The sequence below is a fragment of the Strix uralensis genome, chromosome 4, assembly GCF_047716275.1.
Source record: "Strix uralensis isolate ZFMK-TIS-50842 chromosome 4, bStrUra1, whole genome shotgun sequence".
In the NCBI taxonomy this organism is placed as follows: domain Eukaryota; kingdom Metazoa; phylum Chordata; class Aves; order Strigiformes; family Strigidae; genus Strix; species Strix uralensis.
This window is the reverse complement of record NC_133975.1, coordinates 49,292,250-49,309,535: the sequence shown is the minus strand read 5'-3', so window position 1 is coordinate 49,309,535 and position 17,286 is coordinate 49,292,250. Positions and strand designations below refer to the sequence as shown.

At 42.4% G+C, this 17,286-nt stretch overlaps 1 protein-coding gene across 1 annotated transcript in view; it reads right to left on the bottom strand.

Moving 5' to 3' along the window:
- The window catches only part of RNF175 (ring finger protein 175), a 31,006-nt gene extending 13,926 nt beyond the window's left edge, over positions 1–17,080 (bottom strand). Inside the window, 2 exon segments of the mRNA XM_074864940.1 lie at positions 512–546; positions 16,832–17,080. Coding sequence (XP_074721041.1) covers positions 512–546; positions 16,832–17,080 — 284 coding nt within the window.
- Positions 17,081–17,286: the final 206 nt, after the last annotated feature.

The window sequence follows — 17,286 nt, the reverse complement described above, 5'->3', positions numbered from 1 at the left end:
CCATTGGTGTGATGCACTTGGTGTCCTTCAGGCCGCAGTCAGGGATGGCCCCTTATGGGAGGCTCACTGGTGCCGGGTATGCTGGTGGGGCAAGCCTATAGCTGGAGATAGCATAATTAATGTGCATCCTAAGTAAAGGGAAGGCAGCAACTGGGAGATAACAAGCTTTTCCTCTCCACTCCCCCCAAGCAGTCATTAAAAGATGGTTAAAGCACCATTTCTTTATATTAGACTTGCAAGGACAGGAAGCATTATATTTATTGTACCTAAAGGAAAACATTGTACTACAACAGCAGTCTCCGTAATGATCGCTGTAAAGCTGTTCCATATTTTGTTTTGCTGAGAAACAGATTAAACTGACAGAATAAAAAGTTCCAGTAAAACTCTTCAAGAAAAGAAAATTCTTTACTAACTACACTTCTGTGAACAAAATGTTAAAGGTTTCTGGTATTGCTATAAATGTACAATTCATTTAACAAAACATTTGCAAGCAATATGTAAATTAACTTACTTCCATTGATCCTCTGTTGATAATAAATCATTTTCCTGAAACACATTCAAAACAAGTATTATAACTTCATGGTGAACAACAGCCAGATGGGTTTTCTTCTCTTAACTCTCACCACCCTTTCCATCCTGTGAGTTGCTGGATGTGTTGGCAAGTTCCCTCTGCCTCCCTTGCCTGGAAGCTGCTTAGAAACCTGCAGCTGTGCCAAGGATGGCAGTCATGCAGTTTCGATGGCTGTGATGTACAATGGGTGCCGCTAATGAATTCCCTCAGAGTGATTGACCAACAGGGATGAGGGCATACTTGAGAGACCTACAGTTCTAGCACAACTTCAGCCAAAACAGACCTTGGTGGTTTTCTGGACCAACCTCCAGTGCAAAACAGAGTGAAGGACATCAGGTTGCTCAGGCTGAGTCCAACTGAATAGTTAATGTCTCCATGGATGGATATTTCACTGCCCCTCTGGGCCTCCTGTGGCAGTGAATTCTCTTTTTCTTCTTCAGTACACGGGGACAAAAATCACTGCAACAAAGTTAGCAAGCTGAGGTTTAAATGAAATATCTCCTAGACTTAATCAAAAAGGTCTAGGTCTGATCTTTCAGCTACTCTAATTAAGCAGCTGTACAGGTACACCATAAAGCCTGAGGTATAGCTCACACCAAAAAAATGGTTGAAAAGGGGAATTCAAGAGTATTCAATGAAGTCTAAAGATAGTACTTCTAGTTCCAAACTGGGTTCTATCAGAAAAGGTCATCATCAAAGATGGTGTTTAGTTCTTGGTTTTCCTTCAGTATATTCCAATTCTATAAATAAGTCTTTAAATTTTCTATTGAAATTCCAAAATTCAAGAAGATAAATTTTTCTGATTTTTATGAGTGTTTGCTGTTGTGTAGTTGAAATGACCATTTTTGGTGGTGGTGGTTGTTGTTGCTAATATAACTTGAAGTGTCAGGGTGCCACTTTATGTTGGCTTTTGTCATGTACATTTTAGGCCTATGGGTGATGTGTCCCTGCATTTTGCTCTGAGTGCTGAGGGATACACTACAGTTTTACCATCGCCTTAAGTAACCGTGTGGCACTTTGTACTTGTCTAAGGGAGGAACAGGGAATGCAAGTCACCGTTCACTTGTGGAAAGATGTACGCTTTTAGAAGAATTTAAGTACCAAAAGTTACAGCTGCACCTAGCAAACACTCCAAACCCATCTAGATGCCCAGCTGCCACTCTGCTTCCTCAGCTCCTTTTGCTGTTTCTGTCAAAAAAAAGTATGAGGCAATTGGCTCCTGATCTCTCATCTTTGGAGGTCATGAAGGTCAAATTGAGGAAATAAGAAAAAAGAAGTTTTCACTACTGCAGAGTCAAGTAAAGGCTTTGACAGTCTAGTCTTAGTCAGCAAATACTGTAAAATGGAGACTTGCTTTTGTAGTTCACATATATGCTAATGTACCTTTACAAAAGTGCTGGACTACACATCTGCAAACTCTACTCTCATTACAGCCAAATTAAATTGCACCAATTACATTATATAGCTCAAAGTAGAGATGCATTTCAATTCATGCTGCATTATTTATTTGTTTACCAGCCAGCAAGTAACAGAGAACTTGCAGATTCTGAAAATGCATTTATATCTTGCTAATTGAACCTAATTTCTGTTGTTACTATGCAATAAAACTGGAAATATGCTTGGAATAGTTTACATCCAAATTTTCTCAACATTGTACGCTGTAACATTTTGACTCTGTAGCAAGCTAGGGACCAGTTAAGAGGAAGGCTAATGGGCCTTCGAAAATAAAATGGGTTTTATTTCAAAGACAGCAGATCATTCGCTAGTATTTCATCATATTCTATTAGTATACTTCCTTCCAACTTATTAAAGTGAGGAATTTGTACAAAATACATTTTTTTGTTGTTGTTTTTATTTTTTCCCCCAACTTTTTCTTCAAGTATCAGCTTATCTGTGCCAGAATTTGGATATGGCAGTGGTTAAGAAAAGGAAACAAAATTACAGTCCATGCGGTGTTTTAAACATTATTTTGGATAATGCACAGCCAAACGAATCCTTGCATCTCCATCTTCTCTTTTTAACCTCTGATTCTCCTCCTCCTCCCCTACGGTGGATGGCAATGGCTTGGTGATGAGGGCTGCCCTGTACTGGGTGGATGTGCTGCATGAGGCAAAGACCAGAGCAGCAGGTGAAGGCTTGTCACAACAAGGCAACTAGCATGGCCTTTGTCCCTAGGGCAAAAAACTAGACGGGAGAGGTTAAGGAAAGTACTGTGAGATACTGCTACCTGGGTGCTGCAGTTTGTGGTTCAGGGGTTGGGAGAATGAAGAACGAAAGTAATGTATACAAGGAAGCACGGTGGAGTATGTTGACAGTGACCATAGAGAAATACAATGTGTAGAGGCAAATACTGTGTGGCAGCATGGTGCTGTGTGTGAAGCAGTGGGTGTAGTAACCCTGAGCAACCCTGGCCATGAAGGTTGGGTACACAATTGAGGTGAGAGCACTGGGAGCTGCTGTGTGGCATGCAAACAAGGGACAGTATTGTGGCTGCTGGCAATGGGTAGAGGACAGCAAAGCCCTGTTTTAAGTGTAGACAGACTAAGGTATCTGGAGGTTTTATTTGGCCCCCAGGAAAATGACAATTTAAGGTTTTGGACCCAGCTAGGGACTGTAACATAAGCGCATAATGGATGATCAGTGAATGTATGGCCACAGGCAAGGCTTTGCCCTTGACAGTGTTCCCTCAGTAGTGGCAAACTGTGACCTGGCAAAAAGGTATTTGGTATAAATGCTAAACTCTTTTCTAAACACAGCATCCCTCAGCAGCAGACAGGGATAAAGACTAGCTGCCATTTGTGCAGTCAGGGCCCCTCTTCTGGCTGTTGGGTAAAAAGTGCTTGCTAATGAGGTGTAAACTAACATTATCCACCCAAAGCTGGACAGAACAGGACAGAAAAATAATACTGTCTTAAAAGAATGGGCAGAATAGTTTTTACATGTGTAGAAGAATTATTTTCTTGTGACAGCTCAGGTGAATCCCTGTTTATTTACACTGGGATGAAATAAAAACTTCAGAGCAGGCAAGCAGATGCCCCGATGTGTGCTTTAACTTTCTCAGTTGGATTACTGAGAATTTCGGGAGTTTTTTAATCTTGATAAAATTTCTCCAAATACATCTACATTGCTTATTAACATTGATCTCATCTTTATTGAAGTGTTGTACTAATTTTCCAGTGTTTGTGTTTAGTTTTAAACTAGATCGCAAGGTTGCTGGGGGAAGGCCCACGTGTTCTTATGTATGCTTTAGCCACTAAGCACCCAAAAATTGTGCCTGGGCTTTTCAATACTACTACAGTCCTAATGAAGAGTAATTATGATTAATGCATAGCGTTGTACAGAGAGCTACTGTCTCACCCTATGCCAGCTGTTGTAAAATCCTGCAAAAGCTGTATGAGGGCAGGGAAATATTTAAAGTTTCTTGATGGCTACATTTTCCAAGAAGGAAGGTAAAAAGTGTAGAGGCGAATGAGGGCCTGACAGCCTCGCTCTGCAAGAGTGGGCTGGTGGTGGGCTGCCCAGCCCCGCTGAACTGGGCCAGGAGAGGTAGGTGATACCAAGCTGATGGGCCGAGAAGCACAAATGCTCCTGTATTTTGGGGCAGGAGCAGCGGGTTTAGGTTTAGAGGTGTGGGTTTGACTCTGCCCCTTCCTGCCTGCAGAGGCCTGGGGAGTGCCTGGCCTCCCCCATGGCGCCTGCTCCCTCACAACCTGTGGGGTGATGGGGCTGAAAATGTGGCTCCTCATCACACGGCCAATACCACCTCTTACATATGCATCTGTATGTATATATACACACACCCCTGTATACACCCAGACACATACAGCTGCAGCCAGACACCTCTCAACACAGCTGCCCTACACCTCCCACTGCTGCCAGCCCCTCTCCAGCCACCCTCATCCCTCCTCCTCCTCCCTCTGGCCCTGCTGCTTCGCCTCCAGGACCTGTGCCAAAGCTATGGCAGTAGCCATGCCTGCAGCCATGCCTGCAGCCATGGGTGGGAAGGAAGGTGCTGTCACTGGGTGCCCGCCCAAACCCACGGCCCCTCAGCGGCAGCGCTGGTGGGTGGCCATTTGTCAGCAGTGCAGCAGGAGGTGCACAGAGACCCAAGATGCTGGCGCTGGGGCAGGGAGGTGCAGGGCTTTGCTTACTCATCCCCGATCCCTCAGCCCGAGTCACAGAAGCGTTATACAAAATGGCTGGGATTTTTTCCTCTGAGGTTTACTGGCGTTGCTCTTGCCGGCTGGGGGATGAGCAGTAGCGGTGCTCCAGGCTGGGCTCGGGAGCGGACAAGGCAGCGCCCTGGTCCGTTCACCCCAACACTCGGCTGGCTGTGTGCAGCCCAGACCGCCACTGTTGGCCTCTCCCGCCTCCATTACCCATTTTAAACATGAGAGAGGACATATGTAGCTTTATTATTCTCCCTGTTGGGTTTGCTTCACGCATCTGACAAGTGGCTGTGGGGAAGTGGCCTCTTAGAGATCCCTCGAGCAGGCTGCCAAAGCGTCCCAAGGCAGCAGCAAATTGAACTTTATTATTGTTTGTTGTTGCCAGATACTTATTTAATTTCATTATCTGATGCACAAGACACCAGAATGGAGGTGGTCTGTGGTCTCCTGGTCCTTTCTGGGCCTGTTACTGAGGATCCTGAAAAGATGGCCACCTGTGCAAGTCTCGAACAGCTGTGAAGTGCTTAATTTCTAAGTGGCAAGGTTGCCGAGGGTTCACACCTGGTCCTTTGCTTTTTGTATGGTGCTGGAGGAGGTTTTTAGTGTGTCTCTCTTGTATGGGGGGACAAATACCAGTAGTTAGTCAATGCATACTCACACACAGCAGACATCAGTCCTGCAATGAAGAGAAGCAGGGGCTGACCCTCGACATCTGGCACCTGCTGCAGTAACCCAAGGACAGCTCAGCTCTGCACCAGTATGGAGCAATTTGGGGCTTGGGTTTGCAAATGAGTGATCTTTGGGTACGACGGCTTCACAAACTGCTCCCTCCTAGCTGACCAACTCCACAGCTGAAGTCTGTTGCCAGCAAGACCAGTGCAGTCCTTGCCACAAAGTTCTCCCTAAGTGTCAGGACTGTGTGCAGCCCCTAGCAGGTGCATGAATAAATGCTACAGTAATATAGATAATTAATATCAGTCACTGGTAGGAAAGAAAGGCCTTATTGAGGAAAGATAATGGTACCTTTATTAGCTATTTTCCTATGAGTAGATATATATTTACATTCCTGCAAGAATTTAAACATGATAAAAAGTATATACTTTCTCTTAGATCACCAGAGTTAGTGAAAAATCTTTGGAAACCAGTATAATTTTTTCTTCCAGAAAGCAGAAAATTGAACCTAAAACTAGGTACAGGCCTAGGAATGGGATACTTGGGCAGCTGAAAGAGGTTACACTATGGCCCCTGACCAGTGTGAATAATAATATTCAAAACTATCTTCTATATTTAAAAAAAAAGTATTTATTTTAATACAGTGGATTGCATGTCATAATGTTATGCAGTTTCACTGTATAGCTTCCATACTGGCTGTTTAACCCAGAATATGCATCAAAACCTTCACAATAAGCGTAAATCACCAAATGTTTTTCTGTTATAAAAGTAGTATTTTCTATTTCTAAGTGCTCTTTAAAATTCAACAGCAGGATCTCTGTTTTTGATGAAAGTTGGAAGGCTAAAGAGCATTTACCTCTCACAAAGCAGAAATATTCAAAGGAAAGCTTGTATATGTTGTTATCCTACTTCTTCCCTTTCTTCAGTGTTTTAATAAATAGGGCTAAGCAGCCAAAGTGAGTCTAGGTGATAGAGGAATGTTTCTGCATAAATTAATAGTGCCCATGTTTGGTACATGCATACTGTACCTTTATAACACTTACCAAACAAGAGTCTTGGAGCACTTGGCAGAAATCTAATCAAAGGTAAGGAGCAGTGTAAGATAGTGTAAACCAAATCTAGGCTTTTAAATGACATGTGCAATTAACATCTGGGGCCCTGTTTTTCCATCTCAATCTCTTGATGACCAAGCAGCCCTGTCAGTTGTTAGCTTTACCCCATCATTCAACACAACACAACAAACACTATAAATTTTATTCTTTGAGCTCCCCCCTAAAGACTGCTTTACTGGATTCCTCTATGTTTTCATAAACTTGATATGCTTCAGAGGTTTGCTTTGGTCTTACAAGGGAACAACTTTTTCTGGTTGACTAGGCTGGATTCTGGGACTCCTGGGAAGCAAAAATTAATGGATTTTTATTTCTTCTTGGAACTTTTGTGGGAATGTCAAAACTGCTGAAGCTCCAAAGCAGGTCTGTCAGATAATTTTTGGCAAATTCTCAATGTGATAACTACAATACAATACCGTACTGGAAAGGAAAACCCACTAGGAAGATTATAGTAACTCGTATACTTTTTTAATCTCATGATGCACACAATTTACCAAGAAAGTAAAATAACATAAAAATATTCGTTGGATACATTTATGTTCAAAGAATAAAGCAATATGAGTAAAACAAGATGGACATCAACTGCTTTCACTGTAAGCTTAAATCACTGAAAATTGTTCCCCTATACAGGTGTGGTGGTTTAGTCCCTGCCAGGGTCCGAGACCACGCGGCCGCTGCCCCTCCTCCACAAAGGGAGTGAAATACAAAGCCCCCGGGGCTGAGAAAAGGAGAGGTTTAATACAACAGTGCAACTGCAACACAACAAACAACAACAGTAACAGTAATAACAACGAACAGAGCAAGATATGTACCGATACAGCAGTGAGAGCAGAGAGATGGCATAACACACACGTTCACCGACTCTCCCACGCTTGGGCGCCAGGAGGTGACGTCAGCATGGTATTGAATAATCCGGCTAGAGCTTCCCCCCACTGCTGGGGAAACTTAACCCTATCCTAGCTAAACCAGGACAACAGGCAATAAAATTTTCTTTTTCTAACTACTCCATAAAATGCAAAAATGGGATATCTTCTTGCAAAGATTGAAAGGCTATTGCTTTTAATTTTCATTTGCACTAGTTAAAATTAAAAGTGCAAATTTCTATGCACTGAAACATGCATGTACACACTGTGCTCTGTGTATTGTCTATTTTATGTCCAGCCTCTGGATATTATCAGATAAAAGAAGAACATTTTTATTTGGTGAAGGAGGTACTCTTAAAAAGCAGCAAAGCATGCCAGACAAGGGAGAAATAGTAAGTCAATCTGCCATAAAGCAAGACATGAAAATTTGTTTCTCCTCATATCTGCAAAAGTTAGTGAAGCAAACCTCTTTACCTTAAATAATGAAAATTCAAGAGCCAAAACCCCTTGTTCCCTACCTCCATGTGACTGGTTTAGGAAGAGAAAATTTTCTGCAATAACAATACCATTCTTCTTAGTCACTTTTAATTTTTTAGCTATTAGGGTTCTTTTTTTAATTTCTTTTTCTGAAAAAGGAAGTCTAAAAATATGCATTTCATAAAATGAAAGCAGTGAGACCTTCATCATCCCACGACCCCAGAATCTGGGCACCTGTAAAATGTTTTGAAAGACTGGTGCTGGACTCATGCTAAAGGCAACACATGTAGACCTACCTTACACAATAGCGCTATCTGGCATCTGTCCCACGGTAGAAATGGGAAATAATTATCATAGAGAAGCAACATTACTTTTGCCTCTGGTGGTATTTATGTTGTCTAAGGCATCACTGCTTTGGAATATAGTAGCAGAGAGCAGGAGAGTGCTGGGAAGGCCGAGGGACAACACGACCAGTGGGAGCAGGCTGCCACGTACTTGCAAACTTAAAATCTGGCAACCGAAGTAGCATGGAGCTGCCTTTCAGGGAAGCTCAGAAAGGAGTAGGACAGCTGAGGGCTAGAGAGAAAGCTAAAGCTGGGCAATAGGGTGCTGCACTAAGTAAAGAAGATAACACAGCTAGGGGATACCAGGTGTATTCCAGGCAGAGTACAGCAAAGAAATGAGCGATACACATGTACCCTGGCTGGAGCTGCTGTCTGGTGTAGGAAGTCTGCCTGAACAGTGCGGAATTCACTGAACCCAAGCCCTTTATTCCTGCTCAGCTTGTGGTTCAACATACTGTGTCTTTCACCTTGGCATGTAGAGCCTTGGTCTTGCTATCGCTTGCTGAAATGCAGAGTGTTGCTCCCACTGAAGTTGACGGGGTGAATCATGGCAGTGAAGCGATGTGGCTGCAAAAGCTTTTGTGGTGTGGGCAAGGAGTGCACCAGCCCATGGCATGCTGGGGAGGCAGCTGCCGAGCAGCATGGTGTGTATGCAAAGCAGCTTCCCCAGCTACAACCTGACAACTGAAGCCACTTCGAGGCCTCTGGACCATTTCTGTGTGCCTTACATCCTGGGTCACATGCTGAAATCCATGCCCCGAAGCAGTCACGTGAGTGCTTTAGTCTTGCTGTGGTCAAAGGGAAATGAAAACATCTTCAAAGTTCAGCATGTGTCTGGGAGATGCGCAGTCATTGTGCCGTCCTGCTGCAGGGAGGTGTATTTCTATCTTGCAACAGCTTTGAGACAGCAGCAATCGAGTCAAAGGCTCACAGTACTTGCTGTTGCATTTTAGCTGTATCCGGAAGGGAGTGCATTCCATCTGAATGTGTGTTCGGTTTTGCACCTCTGAGCAGCGACTGCTCCAAAGCTCCCAAATTTTCAAAGAGTTACATGGGGATTTATGCAGCAAATCCCATTATAATCAATGGGAGCCGGGTGAATAATTACACTGAAATTCTTTGTAAGTAATGGGGAAACTTGCCAGTTATTGCTGATTATGATGCTGACTTTTTGTAGATATAGATCCACGCGTCTATTGGGAACTGCACTTAGACCACCAGGTTATTTCACATATTGGTATAGTTTCCATGTTTACTGTGCATATCACTTCAAAGAACCGAGGTTGATGACTTCTGGTCCACTGTGTTAGCAGTCCGTCTTCTCTCCATCTCCTGTTGTTTCCTTTCACAATCCGAGTAACAAAAAATGGTGGTGTAAATAGAACTCCAACAAAGAGTTCTGTTGAGCCTGTAATGCTCCCCTGAAAGGAGGCTGTCTAGGGGATGAATGGAGCAGCCTCAGCCTAGCAGTAGTGGGGAAATAGATGACTTGGCATTGGACAGTAGCAGCCAGCAGGGTGCATATGCCTAGTGTAGTGGCAAATAATGGTTAAGCTAGTCAGTTGAAGGGCTAAATGAGAGTACATTGTCTAACCCTGTAACCGTAACTAAATTGTAACCTGAAAAGAGTTTATAAACATCTGGCTGCTAGCCCATCTCTAAAGCTTAATAGCTAAATCTGAGGTGCAGAATTTTTTAAGGCTGCAAATTATTACTTGGAAGCATTACCAGTTTAAGCAGATTAATTGCATTTTAGGATTGTAGAGTGTATTAAATTGTGCTTTGAGCATCTCTGATGAGTTTTCCCATTAAATCAGTTTTCACAAGATCAACATTTATGATTGATGCTATTTCCATTTGGAAATAGACATTAATCTGAAAACTCATTTCAGTTTCATGACATCTTGCTGCTGATTTTATAGCTCCACTCAGTGTTTCATGTCTAGTCTGGTGGTACACCCTAACTTCACTAATTATAATATTCATGTCTTTATCCAGATGCTCATCTGTTTAAGCTCAAATGGAGTGACACATCTGTATCTTTTGATTTCTCGCAAATTTAGCAGTGCAGGAGCACTTTTCCCTGTACAGTCCTATTTGATTTTAATATTGCTATTCACTGACAATGAAAAGCATATACTGGTTAGACTAATAAGCATGTGACCTCCTCTGCAGACTAGCTTTTCAATCTTTTTATAGCTCCCATTATTAATAGGACAGCATCTATGTGCCCTGCATTTGTTTTGCAAATACTTACAATAGTTGGAATCATTTTCTAATTACTTAAACAATGCACTGTAGCAGCACCAATTGAAATTCCTGTAGGCTACAGGCTTGCTAATTGTTTCCTTTAGTAAACCTAATTTATAGGGCTGTGCAAATAGTTGCTGGGTTTAAAGTATTTTGGCAGCTGAACTGAAAAAAAAAATGTTATGGACTGAATGGAAACTTCATTTCTTTAGAATTGTCAGCACAGCAACAAGGATTGATTTGAGGTTATAGAAATATTTTTTTAACACCTGGCAAACTGTTTCATTTGGTTTTCAGGTACATTTAATAAAAGCAAAGGATTGGATCATAAACATGAGAGGGAAGTAGTCCCAGCTCTCCCGTTTTATCTACTGCTTGAGTGAGTAGGGCAATTTACCTGGGACGTTAACAACTTAAATTCAAGACTCCAAACTGCTTCAAGCTTTTAGTAAGGTTTGCCTAACACTCAGATGAAAGTCTTAACACTGGAAATGAAGTGTTCTGGGGTGGACCTCTATTTCTTTCCTAGGATGCCTAGATTAAAAAACAGATCCAACAGGCAAAATCAGAACTCATGGGTCAGTTTTCTTGTGCTGGATCTTCTCTGTTTATGAGTCTGACATGGGGCTACGGCACACACCTACAGGGGCAAGAGAGAGGCTGAGGATGAGAGATGGGCTCTGACCCTTCTACTTCATGTTCTGCCGCTGCTGTGCAAAGTGAGTAACCTAGTCATCAGACCATAAGCTTATTCCTTCTCTAGCTGATTTATTCTATAACTTTATAGAATTTAGAAAAGCTTCAGTAGTAAAAGTTGAGAGTGAAACACCCAGCATACTCCCATTGGAGTGTGTAGCTACCAAAATCTCTGGTTACTGGTTGAGCTCTTGATCTGAACTGGGACACAAAGCACAGAGGGGAGGAGAGGACAGATTTAAACCTGGATCTCCCACAGCCTAGAAAAGCATTTGCCATCTTGTCTCACATACCTATTTGAGTGTGCATGAGTGAGTACAGATGATGCCAGTGACTGTGCAAGTCTGCTACCAAAACTGGAATTTTTAATTTCAGAAATGTCCACTCCCAACCTTGGAAATGAAAAAGAAACAATTTATTTGAGTCATCCAAACCAATAAACCATTTAATGAAAAAAAAGTTCAGCCAGCTGCACTTGGTTAAAGAAACTTCTCATAGTGTGAAAATTGACAAAGACCTTGGGTTTTCCATTTATCTGAAATTGCTATCAATACTGTAACTTTTATAACCCTTTTTGAAGAGGTTTTTGTTCTGTAAAAATCTCTGAGCAATATTGTACATTTTGGGAAACTTGTTTAAAAAAAAAATCTTGCAAAAGACTTTATTTTTTGTTGTTTTCTAGTATTTTTACTGGATCTGGAGTAAAACCAGCTACTAACAAGGTCTTATTTTTCAGTCTTTCTGAAGTCTATACATTTTTCATAGTCCTCAGGTTTTCTTCCTGTTCTTTAACATACTTCTATATTAGCAATCTCAATTACGAACCTTTGGGTTTTTTTCTCTCCTCTTTTTTTTTTTCAGGACCAAGTAAGATTTACTCAAAGACACATCTGCTATGTCTTTGTTGCTTTACTCTGAATGCCTCCAGAGGAAAGTAAAATACAAAAAGAAGGCACTTTGCCAGGCACAGACCTAAGTGTATTCAAACTTTGGTCATTCAGATTCTCAAGGTCAAGTCTAACTCTTCCCAAAGATGAGTATTTTCTTCTCCCCGCCCCTTACTTTCCTCCCCATCTGCAGCCTCCCTGCTAGCCGTAGCATTTATACCATAACACTGAGAATGAGCATAAAATGTCAAAACTAACAATTCCCTTCTGGGGTTAAGGTAGGAGCAGATGACTTAAGGACTATGCAAGCCCCTGCCCCAAACCAGGGGTTCATTGTGACCTGTTGTATCCCTATCTCTAAAGATAAACTTGAAGAACCAGCCCTCCTCTGCCTTCCCAGGGATCTGCACTCTTATCTCTAGTCGTTGCTCACCAACACTTTTATCTGTCAAAACCCCCTCCGCTGCCCTAGCAACAAGCATCCAGGCTCTTTTCCAGCTGACATAAGCTTCCTGCCACCTCCTGATGACAAGAGCTTCCAACATTTCCAGCTGTCAGACTTTCAGCATCTGCTCCACATGTCACCAGGCTGACTTTGCTGAACCTCAGGCAGCTTTGCACTCAGCCAGTTGCCTGATGCTATACGGTGAGAATGACTTCATCCTGACCACAGTCACTTGTCCACCTCTTTATGTGCTGAAACAGTGACAATCAGGGTTGCTGTTTTCTCTTCCAGAGAGCTTCTGCTATTGCATTTATATACAATTACATGTTTTATTCAGAATTAATCAGCTATTGTATTAATACTATTTTAGAGCAGTGGTTTCAATGGGGCTCTATTAAATCTATTCAAAATGCTTCTTTTCTAATTGGAGCTTGAGCAGAACTGGCTCTTCTGTACTGTTGATGTCTTTATATATAGCATGACATTCAGAAAATAAATACTCTTACTGTTAAAGAGTCAGACTCTTCAAAACCAGTCAATACTGGATTTACTCTGCTTCTATTAATGTATATGGAATTTTACCGCTGATTTCCCTAGGACCAGATCTAGGCCATCATTTCACACTTCATAAAGTCTACCTAGAATGTGTATTGGTACCAAATTCCCTGGCAAATTTGGGCTTTTTTTTTTTCAAAGCTCTGTTTCTGTACTGTCCTGTCAGTAGTGTGTCAGAAATGGAATACACCAGCCAGATGAGAATCTCCCACTGAAGTAGATTATGCCATTGCAGTATTCACCAGCACCTTCTTCTTATCTTTTTTTCGAGTGCTGCTGTGTGTAAAGTTTTCCACAAGCTCTTCTAGATCCTTTTGCTCCTTGAGAGGATCAAAGATAGAATGAGTGTGGGAGACAGGCAAGCAGGAGGAGAGCCCAGCTGGCGAATGCAGCAAGCCTGGGCCTCAGGTACTCAGTCATATCAAGATGACCGTAAGGCTGAAAAGGTATATTTTTCATGTCCAAGATACAAGTGCTCCGAGCCCTGCCCTGCAGATGGTCATTAAGCTGCCATCTGAAGGGATCCAGCCTGCTGCTCTCCTGCCCTGTGGGAGCTCAAAGGGCTGGAGCAGCACCCCAGCCCTTGCTCCTTGCCTGCTCTGAGGGGTAGGTCCCTGGGGGACCCTTTCATGTGGTTCAGGGACAGACCACACCAAGACAAAGTTGGTACCGCAAACTCTTTAATAGCCCTCACCAACTTCCCTTGATGCTGGGCAAGCCATAGCAGCAAATTGAGATGGATCCTGCTGTAACATACTTGTTTCTTTGCAAATGTCTGGGCTGAGGGCCCATTTTCAGGATGCATTTTGTGTGACCTACCTGCCACCTTCATCATCTGCTCTCTGTGCATCGGATGGTGCAGCCATGGGACTAGGTGGGTCTTCTGCTCAGCTGCTGAACTCGGCACAAACCACTCATCGTATTTAGTTGTTTTCATTCAGGGCTCATTTGGAGTTGAGTAAAAAAGCTGAGCTGATGCACTGTCTGCCTTGTGTGATTGAGGAAGGTGGCAGGAGCACACAGCTGGCAGTAGGGTGCAGAAAATGAAGCCTCTATGGAGCAGCTAGCTCACATTTAGATACAATATGCACACATTAAGTGTAGTTATTGCTAGGTGAACTTCACCCTAAGCTAGTCTGTGGCACTCTACTACATAGAGGTGCTATATTGTAATCCATGTTCTAGATGTCTCCAGTAATCCTTTTGAGTTTCATGTGGGAGAAAATGCAGTGCCTCTTCCATCTTCCATTTTGAGAAATCTCATCAAGTAATAGACCCTTTATGAACTATAATTATAAATAACTGTATTGCTGACTTTTGTATTACTCCTTGCTATGTGGTAGTTAGTTGCAGCAGTCGCAAGGCAAATCTTAACAATTAATGTAGTTTCCTGCTGCATTGTGTTGTGGAAAGCAGTATTTCATACAAATCTTTTCTTGTTCATCTACTTAATATAGCAGCACAAAGTTGAGAAGGATGTTAATTGTTCCAGTAAGATTTCTAAAGCTTAGTTCTGGATTGAGGGACTGATTTCCATGCAGTGTTTTCTTGTGAAGGTAGAGCTAGCTTTAGAATTCTGGAGGTACCTTATGAATGTATAAAGTCTGTTTCTCTGGGGAAGCCAGAACATCTTATTTCAGCTCTCCCAGTAGGTCGCATATTCTAGTCAAACGATGAAACAAAAGGGTTAAGACAATTTTAACGTTTCACATGTGTGGGACAGATTATGATACTACTACTTGCTTATATTTTCAACAGTCTAGATCTCATTTCCAAAATCCCTGGGTGCCAAGTACATTAAACTCTCTAAGGATATATGCATTGGAGCCAAATTTTTAAATATATGTGGGTACCTCAAGCAACAGATAAGCATCTGTAAGCATCTAACAGGATTTTAAATATGCCTTCTTATGTTGCTTCTAACAAATTTAATTTTTGTCCTTTTGTTGTGTAAATTACTTAAAAATCAAAACCTAAGAATACTTTGGAAACTGAGCTTATGCTCTAGTTTCGTAGACTCTTCTGAAAATCCATGCTCTATTTAAAAATCCACACTGTGTGAAAAAACACTACCATCCATATCACTGGGATGATTGCAGTGCCACAGATCACAGAATGTAAATGAGACTACTGAAAATTTTTCCCATATTGAATAATCCAGCCTCTGAAGAAAACAGGCGGTGCGAGGCTATAAGATTATCTTCAAAATCATTTTCTTCCCTTGTTGAAAACAAATTATTAACCCCCCTAATTCTTAAATTACAGTGTATTTTCTTGTCTTGCCTGATTATTTTTTGAGGGGGGAGTTGCTCTAGTTTCTGAAACTCTGCCTCTCAAAACTCTTTTGCCTTACCTATTACAATTAAGCTATTGTTTTGCTTAGGAAAGTAGCCTGACTTAATTCAGGTTTGTGCCTCAGAGTAAACTGAAATGTTTAATAGCTCTGTGTGTGCCTAATGATGTGAGCCCTGCAGCCACTAAAGCACCTGTCTCAGTGTGTAACCGGCCAGGGTTCACCATTGTGCATGGTTGGAGATTCACATAACAAAACAGGCAATTAGACAGTGTTAGGGATTTGGAGCAAACTAACAATGCAGGGAAATTGCCAGCGAAGATTAGTTATCTCTTGCCTGATAAAAGCAGGTATCAATGGAAAACTCTTGAATTGTCCTTCCATATGGAAAGTTTAATGTCTAATGAAGACTGCCGGGGTTAAGCTCTGAAAACAAAGATCTGGAAAGTTGAAAGTGTGCTTAAATTAACATTTCTGCTACCCTTTCAGATCACTCCTAAATCTGTGAGTTGCTGCCAGTTTTGACTGTGCACCTAATGGCAACCTCTTGTGTCCAAATAGAAAATTCTCTGTGATTTTCACCTTTGTGGATTGAAAATTACTCCAAAAGGATGATGTGCAGCATTTGGGATTTGAAAGAGCAGCATTAATAGTATTGCCTTATTGTGGGTCTTAGAAGGTATATATGCTCTTTCTTGGGTCTGTCCTGTAAGACACTGAGCATACCTCTTAACTTGTGCTGGGCTTCCTGGCCCAACAGCTTCCCTGTGTGTGCAGTTGGTTTTGAAGTTTGCTCCATCAGCTGCTTCATGGTGCAGCTTCCTGCGTTGGGTGGTTATTTTGATCAGTCATGAGAGCGATGGGCTGGCTGGCTGATTGCTGAGGTGTTCCTCCTGGCTGGGTGACAGGCTTGCTGACTGACCTTGGCCAACTGGCTTTAACTCTGCTGGGGGATAGCGGCTAATATTTTCCAAGGCATCTAGGAGCCCATGGCTCACCCTGAAGGGGGCTGATGCATTTGGAAAATGTTAGTCTATTAAACTCACCCCAAAGGGACATAGTGTAGGCTAATTTATGTTTGTAAGACAGCTTGGGGTCTTGGATTCCTGTGATGTGAATATCTTGCACTCTCCTCTTCGTAGAGGCAAACAAGATCCATTCCTGTGGTTGTTTCATCAGACAGTCAGGCTGTACTGAATCTACATCTGCTGATAAGAAAGCAACTTCTAGATAAATCATGCAGGCATGTTTCTGAAGCCTAGAAATAAGAACTTCTGGCTCCAATAACAAAAGCCTGGGCTGCTCAACCCAAGGAAGTCTGCCTACTGCTCTGGTAGCAATCAATCCATCACCCTTCCTCTGGCATTGCCAACTGCGGGCACATTGTGAGGGCTCACAGGGCTGGTAGGTGTGGCAAAAATGGCAGCAGGCCTCAGAAGCAGCAGAAAAAAGGAGCTGCCCTGCCAACTGCACGGGGGCCACTCATGCCCCAGCAGGCACCTGGGGGACAATGAGGTGGCCCGTTCTTGAGACATGGTGGCTCTGCTCTTGGCTGTTGCCCTCGATGGCTGAAGAGGGGTAGAGAGACATCTGGAAGAAGGTTGAGAGAGGTGCACCCCCACTGGGGTAATACAGGGTTGTAACAATGGAGCTGAGATAAAGGCATGCTTTATCTGTGTGTTCTTCATGCTCACTATATTCTTTAAATATCTTTATATTCTCCTGCTGCAGAATAGGAATAGTGGCCATGCCTGAGGCAACCAGCATGTGTCTATGGTGCTCCTTTTGGCATCTAGCTGTCCTCCTGTCCTCACAGAAAATCATTAATTAAATTTAAATGCCTCTTGCTGCATTTCCCGCATGGGTCTTTTTATGTCTTAAGCTGGTCATTAGGATTTTTGTGGCTTGTGTGTAGTTATGCTGCATGAGTTCTTTAATAAACCATATTGAGGGCA